This window comes from Ruditapes philippinarum, unplaced genomic scaffold, assembly GCF_026571515.1.
Source record: "Ruditapes philippinarum isolate M1 unplaced genomic scaffold, ASM2657151v2 ctg20886_1_1_1_1, whole genome shotgun sequence".
Taxonomy (NCBI): Eukaryota; Metazoa; Mollusca; class Bivalvia; order Venerida; family Veneridae; genus Ruditapes; species Ruditapes philippinarum.
The window spans coordinates 1,777-13,851 of NW_026853794.1; the positions used below are offsets into that span (position 1 = coordinate 1,777).

Sequence of the window (12,075 nt, forward strand, 5' to 3'; positions counted from 1 at the left end):
AAAGTTTGATATTCCGGTACCATGCATTTGTTTAACTTACAAACCAAACCCATTCCTGGACATTGCTTTTTGGGCCTGTATACTCTAATCAAGATTTTTATTGTATTTGGGTTTATCTTGGGATCATAACCAAATTTCAAGTTGACTGGATCACCAGTTTTAAAATAGACCTGTATGATAATAATAAAATATTAGCCAACCTTTAAAGATAGACAAACTGTGCTTTAAAGGGGTGGGGAGGAGGTCTAAGAAATGGTAAAGTAACATTTTCATACCCTGAACAAGTTGAAGACAACAAAAGTGGGGCGTTTTTCTCTCATTAGGGTGACATAAATGTTTTGGACTGGTTCCGATGTAAGGTTTACCAGGTGGAAATCCTCGCACAAACCTGTAAACAAAATCAGAGAATCAGTCTAATGTCAATAGAATGAGACAACAACACTTTTGGGCCTTTAAAATACATAGAGGATATTGAATGAGTGTTTAAATTCAATAAATTTAATTTAATTTCACGAGTTGAATAAAAAAAAAATTGGCCCGAGGCCGCAAATATTTTTTTAAATTTAACAAATGCAAAAAAATTTTAGTAATGAAAAATTACATGTACACAAATTTAAAAATTCTATTTATCACATACCCAAAAAAAAAAACCCTTTAAAAATGAAATAAGAGCTTTTTCATTTACGCGCCCAAAAGGGATTTAAAGCTAAAAATTTAGCGCTCTTTAAAACTATGGTTTTTTTAAACAAAAAGTCGCCATCCAAAAAATTTAAAAAATTCCATTTTTTTTTTTTAAAAATAAAGTAAAAAAATTTAAAAATTAAAAGTAAAGTTTTAAACCCTGGAAAAGTCAAATCTCCCAGGCAAAGTTTTTCAATTTTTTTTTTATAAAGTCCAGTAATATAAGTCAAAAGTGTTAAAATTATTTTATTTTTTCCCGTTGACTTACGTTGTAACCTGACGTGATCGATCCATTTTTTCAAAAAAATGGTGGCGCCCATATAGACGTCATTTTAGGGTTCGTTCTCACAATTCAGCGTGAAATGTACTCGGTAATTTAAAAAAAATATATATATTATATATTTACTTCCTGATCAATAGTTAAATGTTCTCATTAAAATGAAAAATGACAACAAAAGTTGTGTTAAAAAGGCATTTTACTAACAAACCATTATTAAATTTTAAAATAATCAAAATCATTTGAAGTGAAAATATCAGTAAGCTTTATAAATAATTAAACATCAAAGATTTAATTAATTACCAATGATATGATGTCGTCAATTTATATTTTTAAGAGAAAAAGAACAGTGAAGTGATTTGATTAGATAGCTTTTCAATCAAGCGCGGTATGTGAATACCGCAACGCGTCGTAGGGCAACGGGAAACACTAGCTAGGAGACTATAAAAATGGTTCTATTCGCTATTTAAAATGTTTAATTTACAATAATTCTGTAGTTGTCTGAATTCTGTCCATAAGTGTGTACCACGTCTAATTCAGAAAAGTAAATAAATTGACGGATACAAAAATATGTTTACCCTTCTTATTTCGGGTGCCATTTCGTGCGCTAACGAGAGAACACAGACTCGCGTTCAAGGAAAATGTGCATTATAAGAATATAACACATTGCTTTCTAGCTTAAGCAATCACTTTAAAGTTCGTAAATACAGATTTAACCTTCCGTCTCACAATTCAACAAAATGTCCAGAAAAACCGGCAGTGATTTGAAATTATTAAGAGTAAGTTTGAGTTTGGCGACAATACGTGTTTTTTTTTTTTTGTAGACTCAAAGTGTTAACATATAATACTTTTGTTAATATGAAGGGTAGATCGAGTCAAAGAGAAAACAGCGAGTGACGTTCTCAAATAATTTTAGCCTTCCTAAAATTTGAAAAAATTCAGTGAAAAAAAAACAATAGATCTAGCATATTTTTTCGCGGGAGAAAAATACCGCGTATTGTTTATTTTTGTAGCTAAAACAAAAAGAGTAGGATTTTTCCAGAAGTCTTGAACAACGAGGTAATAATTTATGTAGGGAAATTATTTCTGAGAAATATATAAAATAGTTTAAAATATAAAATCAAAACGAATATTATATGTAATTAATGGAAGAAAGTATTGCACTGTTGTAGATTCATGTCATTAAGTTTGTTTTAAATTATTTTTAAATAGTATCAAAGTTTTTTTTATATTATTAATTATGAATTGAAGCGAAAGTGTAATTTTTACAGAATAATTTTAAGTTTAAGTTGCCAAAATCTGGGGTATACAAAAAATTATTTCAAAATGTCATCAAGGCAAGTTTATCTCAACGCTTAAATTATCTGTTTGAGGTTACATATGCCTAACCGCCCTCTTGTCAATTGCCGCAACTGGAATCATCCATATATAAAGCGCGAGGCATTTTTGTTACGTCATATATTTCGTAAATTGTTGTTGACGTAATAAAGTTTTTTCGTCAGGAATCCATAAAACATTGTGATGTTGACAACTAAAATTGATGGGCCGTTCTTGAATTATGGATTTGGAACATGCTGAATTATGATAGTGTTTCATTTACATATTTCATTTGCTAACCCAGATAAATCCACAATTGAATGTTTTAATAATGAGACGGATTATCAGTTTTAAAAAATCTGGATCATCAAAAAAGTGTAGGAGTCACTAGGAGTCATGACTCAATGTCATTCAGGATTTTTGAAGAGCTACGGAACTGGGATAGAAACTGGCAATGAAGGAATCTTCAGAATGCGAAATTTGTCGTGACGTTTATATGTTCATAGGATTCTATTCAGTTTAAAAAGTAAGTGCAATTTCTAGATCTACTCCATGTGACTCGGTGTTCTTGTTGCTTATTTTTCATTTTTTAAAGTTTTCCATCATGCATTGCAACTAAACTTTGACATCTTGTAGATCCAGGCTTTGTAAAATAATCATGAAACCACCCCGAGAACCTCATGTATTATTTTAGAAACATTACACGTGCTTTCTTCCCGTTCATCTTCAAATGAAGAGTACTTCGGCAATGGCTACGGAAAATAAACAACAGAGATTTGCCATAGAGAAATCAAAATTTGCTTTCACAAGAAAAGTAGACACTTAAGAGTAAAATCCTGAAATATCTCGAGGGTGACTTTTTTTTAGTTTACAAAAAAGTTTTATATTTTATTCAACGTCATTTTGTTAATTCATACCAGGCAAAAGTTCATTTCCATTCTTAATGGGACAGACTATAATGACGTCACGTCAAAATATATGCACAGCCGTGCAATACCATATTTACGGAGTCGCAAAATCGGCACGGTTGTGTGATTAATTTAGATATTCAGTGTGGTAAAGTTTAAAACACAAATTACTCCTAACTTTCATATATTGATTACAAATCAACAACTCTTTTACTATATTGGTTTGTATCTGACAATGAGAAACAGCTTTACACTTTAAGCTCAGAGTATCAATAATTTGCCATGAATCTATGAATCAGAAACTGTTTTAAAATAAGGATATTAGCCAATCAGAAACTGTTTTACAATTTGCGCTCTGTATTAGCTAATCATAAAATGCTGCCCATCAGAAATAGAGGATATTGAATGAGTGTAGGTTTAATACTAAATTTATTGAACGAGTTGAATAAAATCATATTATGCAAGCCTCTGGCGAGCATAATATTGTTTTATTCAACAAGTTCAATAAATTTAGTATTGAATCAATACGAATATAATATTCTATTTATCACATATATAGAATAAGAATTTTAAACTGTTAACAAGAGTCACTTTTATTTGACATGCCAATAGTGGTAACGCTAACATTAGCGCGCTTTAACGCTATGTTTATAGCGCAAATGACGTGACGTCAAAGTGTTATTACACTAGTGATATATCGTCTAGTGTAATATCGTTTTTATTAAATGGCTTTATTACACTCCTTTATGTGATAAACTGTTTTACAATTTGTGGTCTGAATTAGCAAATCATAAACTGTTGCCAATCAGAAACTGTTTTACATACTGTGCTCTGAATTAGCCAATCATAAACTGTTGCCAATCAGAAATAGCTTTACACTCTGTGCTCTGTATTGGCCAATCATAAACTATTGCCAATCAGAAACAGTTTTACACTCTGTGCTCTGTATTAGCCAATCATAAACTGTTGCTAATCAGAAACAGTTTTACATTCTGTGCTCTGTATTAGCCAATCAGAAACTGTTGCTAATCAGAAATAGCTTTACATAATGTGCTTTGTATTTGCCAATCATAAACTATTGCCAATCATAAAGAGATTTACATTCTGTGCTTTGCATTAGCCAATCAGAAACTGTTGCCAATCAGAAACAGTTTTACATTCTGTGCTCTGCATTAGCCAATCAGAAACTGTTTCCAATCAGAAACAGTTTTACATACTGTGCTCTGTATTAGCCAATCAGAAACTGTTTTACACTTACTCAGGATTATCCTCCTCATCAGCGTAAGGAAAACTGTCCTCTGACATGGTCTCCTCCTCAACTTGTATTGTTATATCTGAAGCCTCAAGGAAGGCAGGTACAGGCGCAATACTCGGCCTCTTCTGCAAGTTTGCAGCTGTAAGCCCTGAAGGAATCTCTAACTTTGTCCGCCGACTACCGGATCTTTTAATCTCTGGAGGAGCGTTGATTAGACGAGTGTGTTGTAACTCTAAAGCCATCGTCCCTTTAAATAAACATTATTTTATTTAATAAACCAATTAAAAAAATAATTATCATGTTGATATCTTCAAAGATATACCACATTCAATTTGATGTTGATATCTACATGAACTGAAAGAGTATCAGAATCTTACACTTCAATTCAGCATTCTTTCGGTAAAACAATATTCGTTATCATTCATTCCAAAAAGAAATGAAAGAATGACTAACTTAAGAGGTCTGAACTATAACTACAAAAGTATTTAAACAAGGTCCATGTAGAATGCAGATCAATAAATAATTCTTAATAAAATCTCTGAAAACTGGAATCTTTTGAAAAAAAGTCTGAGCAGGGTCTGGTTTTTAGAGTTTTCACTATACAATGATAATTATGTAAGTTTCTTTAGAATATAATTCAAATGAAATTAATTAATCAATTCTTGGATAGAAAAAAATAAATGTACTGTATGGGATTTTAAATTAATATTTTCTAAAATTCATTGTTGTTGTTTCATTTCATAATCTTACAACCAACAACTGTCAATAAATTATCTTTTGTTGAATTTAATAGTTATTGTCTCTAATGACATATACAAAGTACTAAGCCTACAAAGAGGGATTCCAATTATTTCAGGGGAGATAAATAATGTGGTAAAATAGAACAGTTAATAGACTAAAGATCTAAAAAATCTGATTGGTTTTAAACATTCAGATCAACTTTCCTATGTAAATTATCTTCTGTTATTTTTAACTGTCAAGTACTTATCTTCAATCTTAAATTACAGATTATATTATGCCTATTAAGCAAAATATTTGGACATATCCAGATAGCTGATTCACCTTTCCTGAGTTTCTCTAACTTTCCTGAACAACTAACACTATTAATCCCACATACCAATTGCTAATCCCACACACGACTACCACTACTAATCCCACATACCGACTACCACTACTAATCCAACATACCGACTACCACTACTAATACCACATACTGACTACTAATCCCACATACTGACTACTAATACCATACTGACATACTGACTACTAATACCACATACTGACTACTAATCCCACATACTGACTACCACTACTTATACCACATACTGACTACCACTACTACTGACTACCCACATACTGACTACTAATCCCACATACTGACTACTAATCCCACATACAAACTACTTATCCCACATACCAATTGCTAATCCCACATACTGACTACCACTACTAATCCCACATACTGACTACTAATCCCACATACTGACTATACAGACTACTAATGCCACATACTGACCACTAATCCCACATACTGACTATACAGACTACTAATCCCACATACTGACTACTAATCCCACATACTGACTACTAATCCCACATACTGACTACTAATCCCACATACTGACTACTAATCCCACATACTGACTACTAATCCCACATACTGACTACTGATCCCCACATACTGACTACTATCACCACATACTGACTACTATCACCACATACTGACTACTATCACCACATACTGACTACTTTCACCACATAGTGACTACTTGTCACAGATGATTTTCTGGATCAGAGGTGAGAGACTAATTATCATTAAACTCAATATCCTGGATCAGTTGTCACAAGGAAATTTCCCCTTATGCAGGGATCAAACGGATGACCCCCAAACTACTAATCTAATGCTTTCCTGGCGGAAATATTTTTCAATTACAGAACAACAACAGTGAGCTAAAAGTGAAAATTGTGCTGTGTACATTTACCAATTTTATTTTTCAATCTACAAACTCAAAATACAAAAGCACAGACAATACAAATTTAATGAAAAAAATAACCCAGAGAAACATTAAGTTATGGTTCTAAACAAAATATGGGCCACAAAAAAGTCATAAGATGGTGAAAGGAATGTGTTTTTCTGGTGAAGTGGTGAAAATTAAGGACGCCATCTAGAACAGTAACAAACCATTTGTCGATTCAGGTTTAGGTTGGCACTCTGGTTTAGGGACACACATTTCCAATATATTCTCATTTGCTGTTTATTAAAGGGAAACAATAAGTTATTTAATAAACAGAGACATTTCAGAGTCTTAATTAAGGGAAAAAGGGAGACAATTCAGACATTAACTTAATGGAAACAATTCAGTTATTAAATAAAGGGAGACAATTCAGATATAAAATAAATAGAGACATTTCAGGTATTATATAAACTTAAAGGAATAGTACTATTCAGACAATAAAGGGAGACAATTCAGATAATTCATCAAGGGAAACCAGTGATTTTTCTCACTAAATTGGGAAGAGGCCTTAGCCTTTTGATTTTGGGAAAACTTGTCGCTAAAATTGCTGATTTGGGAAGTAAAAAAGCTGGTTTAAGTTGAGATTTTTGGGAAAACTACATGATTTTAAAGAAAATTTCAATTGGGAAGAGGCCTTTTTTCGGAGTCTGTTATATAAGTAGGAAAATCACTGGAAACAATTCACATATTTCATAAAGGGAAACAATTCAGCCAAGTGAAATGTTGAGTGCCAAATATATTTGGATACACAAAGTTTCTAGAAGACTGAAATAAATAGAGGATATTGAACAGTGTAGGTTTAATTTTATTGAACTAGTTGAAAAAATCTATAGTATGTGAGCTTCTGGGGAGTTCAATAAATCTTTAGTAATGAAACTACAAGAATATAATATTCTATTTAACACATAATCAAAATAAGAACTATCTACAGTAAAAAGAATCACTTATTCATTGACAAGCTTTTTATGTAAGGCTAAAATTTCGTGAGTCTTTATGCTATATGTGTTTACCGCAAATAATGTGGCAAAAGAGGCACATGTATGTGATGAAAATTGTTTAGTAAAAGGAGGCATAATACCTATTAAGCTTTTTAGGGAAAGAGAAATTGCAACCTATTTTCTGTAGCGAAAGACCCTCGATATTGCCCCAGTCCCCAATATTTACACATAAAGATCTCGTAGCAAAACTATATGAGTAACTTTTAAGTATAAATGACCACTCATGTAATGCCCTATATGTATGTAGGATATCAATATCAATTTCTAATTTTTTATAGGGATCAATACATTAACATACCAACACTTGCTATCACACTGGCAACTTTTGACGTATGTTCTCCGCCCTGCATCAATTTCCTGTCTGGTTTTGAATCCTCCTGGTTCGGATGAGCTAAAATGAAGGCAGAGTTCTCTTCCTTGGTTATGTTCATATAGAAACAAATGTCCGACTCCTTCATGATGTGACGCGGCCCAGGATTGAGCTGTATTGTAGATACGCCACTGTTCTGCTGTACACCAACAAGACTTACACCATATCTGTATAGAAGAGATGGTGTAAAAAACTCTATGTTCAGAAACATCATTTGATATAGTGTGTTATTTACAGAACAGAATAACAATTATATGTTGTATTTGTATATGTAATATGGTGATGAGCTTTTTATGCTTTAACCAAGAAATTTCTCTTCAGTTCTGTTATTATCTGACATTCATTCATTTTGTCAGACTTAAAAGTCTCTTACAATATTGGCATCTACTGGAAAACAGGGCATGTTTTAAGTTTATTTCCATAATTATTTACAATAAAACTTTGATAAGTCTAAGTAAGACTTACGCAAAACCTTTAAGACATTGGGACCTTGACTCATGTATTGATATAGAATGTATTAGAGAAAAAAATCAGGACTTTGGTTTTACTTCATAAGAAATCAACTAATCGAAGCTGAACAAATTGAAGCTCAGCTATAGTTTGTTATAAATTTATCCCTATTAAACAATAAACTGATCATCTTACTTTCTATGAGCATGAAACGAAGCATATGTGAAGCTTTTTCCTTTGTATTCCCCGAAGAATTTGCTTTCTCCGAGACGTATATGATATATCTCGTTACCAGAACATCTTCCATACAATCTCTGCCACTCCTCAGATGACCCCTGTCCTTCCCTGCAAATTATACACATACATTGTTATAATGACCCCTGTCCTTCCCTGCTAATTATACACATACAGTCTTAAAGTACCCCTGTCCTTCCCTGCAAATTATACACATACATTCTTAAATAACCCCTGTCCTTCCCTGCAAATTATACACATACAGTCTTAAAGTACCCCTGTCCTTTCCTGCAAATTATACACATACAGTCTTAAAGTACCCCTGTCCTTCCCTGCAAATTATACACATACAGTCTTAAAGTACCCCTGTCCTTCCCTGCAAATTATACACATACAGTCTTAAAGTACCCCTGTCCTTCCCTGCAAATTATAAACACACACACTGTTATAATGTATGTTTGTAACATTGGATTTTGTTTAACAAACTTAGTGTTTATTTTATTTATAGACAAAGCATATGGAAATTAAAGGAGTTGATATTTTAAGTATTACAGCTGGGCGACCTTTTCACAGAAAATGTGTTGAGGGCAAACCTTTTACCCGTTGATGTAAAGTGCGTTAACTTGAGATTGAGGCTGTAAGTTACCTGTACTCCATTTACAGCACTAATTGTTGAGGGTATAAAAAGGAAGCAAGCTCAAACCTGAGAATTCTACAAATAATGTTTCACTGAAATTTGTAGTAGATTTTTTTTTTCAAATCCAGAAGAATTTTGGAAAAATATAAATTTTCTCTGCTAATCAATTAAAAAAATCAGTTTTTTTTTAAAATTTACAGTGTTCTTACTTTAATGTGGATATGATAGAATAAAAATTAATGTGAACATGATAGAATAAACCGTGTCATTTACTTACTGTCCACGTGACGTATGTAACAACAACGTAACCAGCGTTGATGTGGCAGGACACAAACAATTATTGGCAAGAAGGGCGTACTTAAACTCATCCACACAGACCACATGTTCTGAAAAAAATATAAACACATCGTTAACCCTTAGATCATGCTTCCTGATAATGGTCTGCACTGCGGCACTGTTTGCTACACAGTCAATTCATTTTTTCAAAACTTTCCCTAAAAATGATGAATGATTTTGCTTAGATTAAAAGATAGACAAGTCAATTCAAGATATTTAGCATGGTATGGCTTTAGAAATACATGTACTAGCCTTCTAAGAAAAAATTTCAATGACCACCCTGATAAGACATTATTAGGTATGTCATAAATAATGAAAATTAATACAGCAGCATAATATAAATAAAATTTCAATTTCATGAATTATCAATCCATCATAATAGAAGATTTACCTGCAAATTTAACATGAAACTTGTTTTCAGGCCGAAATATTTGAACATACTGCGGACACTCTGGAGCAAAATCTTTAATTGCCCAAGATCTCATTATTGTATGTTGATCCTGTAAAAATATAATATATAAATACATATTGTATGCATTTTTAACCTGAATACTGTAAAATCATTATTATTCGTGGGGCACAAATTTCGTGGATTTCGTGAGTAGTTCAATCCACGAATTTAAGATCCGACAAAATTTTATCCCAACAAATACTTTTTGCCATGTCTCTATTCTATATATTACAAACATGCACCGGCGCTTTTCCGCTGAATTTTGTGTAATGAATGCCCAGAGGCAAGGACTAAATTTATTGACAAGCGCTGTGTGATACGTAAAGATATGTACATGCGGTAAGTAAAATGTGTGGTGATTAAGTGTAAGCTTACTTTACTTTGCATTAGGTTATTTATTTTATTTTTTTTTACAAGAAATTGAAATTCCATGAATTTAAGAACCCACGAAAATGCCCGTTTTGATAAAACTGCAAAATTTCATGCCCACAAATATAAGTGAATTCGCAGTATACATTTTTTAGTTGAGTTTTTACGTCACACAAATACAGTAGAGGTCATATGGCAACTTTATAGCTTTACTACTGAACGAAGACCTCAGGTGCCCCTCCTTGCATTATTTCAGGCACCAAGGGGCACCCCAAGTTAAAACACCGACATTCTATAAGCTAGCTGGATAGCTTCCTCTCATAAAAAGATTCTAAAGTGGGATGTGAAACCTAATATAGTCTAACCTCTCTATGTTATCAACTTCAGATTTACAAAATAAAGTTGCTATATACAGAGGGTTTTTATATAGAGAGTGAAGTAGTAACATTTAAAATTTCAGACAATCACACATAATATATAAATCAGTCAAAATTAGGATGAATTTCTTACAGCAGCTTCCTTGTTTTCCACATTTTGGGTTGAAAGAATAAAACAGGCCTCGGCATCTTGAACCCTGCATCTGGCAAGATCTGTATCTTTAAGGGCTGAGCCCTGAATGAAAATCACTCTCTGGGCCCACATCGGCACTTGTAGCAAGACTTTCATGGTAGGGTCGAGCTCACATGGTGACAGCAAAACAACAAAATAATCCTGAAATAAAAACACCAAAAAACGATCACATTTTGGTAATTTAAAACTCATTTCTAAATTAACAGTTAATTAAACAGCTTCAAAACATTCTGAAAATTTCATCAGGGCATATGTGTCTATTAAACTATCAGTGGGCTGGGGGAAAAAAACTTAGCATATCACTTTTAGACGCATATTCTGTCAAACGTAACTTTCCCATTGAGACATCAGGTCATTTACTTTTAAAGTTTATTCTGGATAATGAGAAGCATTACACTTCCCCAGTATTCCCAAAAGTATGCAGTTAATGCCAGACTACAGCTACTATAAATTAAAACATTTATGCTACCTTGATGCTCCAGAGACAGAGAAAGAGATTTACATTACCTACAATGGTTTGACATTAGATAACGCCCCTGCAAACTGTCAGCTAATTTACTTAACAGCGAATGTTTATGATGAAATAAAAAACTACTGCAGATCTTGCACAATGATGCACAAACAGGCGAGATTCTAGAAATATCTCCCATCAATTCTAATTAGACATAGTGATATCAAAACACCAGGGACCTCCCTATCTATCAAGTGCCTTTTAATCTAATGATGTACAACTTCCCCCGTACACCCTTCAGGTCTGTCTACAGCCTACATTATAAAGTTATTTCAACATTTTAATCAGGGAATTATTAAAGGCGGCATTATCATTGTTTTAAAATGGTGGGGAAATATTAATGAAATGAAAAGGTACAAAAACAGCAGACCAGGACTATGTCTGAGTAAAGAACAGACTTTGCCCTTTTGAAGCAGTAGACATAATGTCAAACTTTGAAGTGGCACTTCACTGCAGTCCAAGAATTTTGGGTCAAAAATAAAAAAGGCCGTTCAGGTTAATGTTTGGTGATTTCTACTTCCCTAAACAGCCTTAGATTGTTTAACTTTTTAGTGTAAAGTAAAATCATGAATTATGTCTTATACAATTGTTTTGTAGATCAAAGATAAATAAGTTGTTCTATTTGAAAGCTCATTCAATTTTCAGAAAATAAGGTAATTGGCTGCTGATTTTTTACAGACCAGTCAGGCTAGTGAC

At 32.8% G+C, this 12,075-nt stretch overlaps 1 protein-coding gene across 1 annotated transcript; it reads right to left on the reverse strand.

Annotated features, from left to right (window-relative positions):
• Positions 1 to 275: 275 nt before the first annotated feature.
• Positions 276 to 11,009, reverse strand: LOC132737903 (potassium channel subfamily T member 1-like; the record flags this gene model as incomplete). The annotated part of the gene is given in 7 exon segments (XM_060725276.1): positions 276 to 388; positions 4,442 to 4,685; positions 7,750 to 7,988; positions 8,467 to 8,616; positions 9,420 to 9,528; positions 9,870 to 9,978; positions 10,809 to 11,009. Coding segments are annotated over 7 exon segments (1,165 nt in total), but the record flags the coding sequence as incomplete, so codon positions are not given.
• Between the last annotated feature and the right edge of the window lie 1,066 nt (positions 11,010 to 12,075).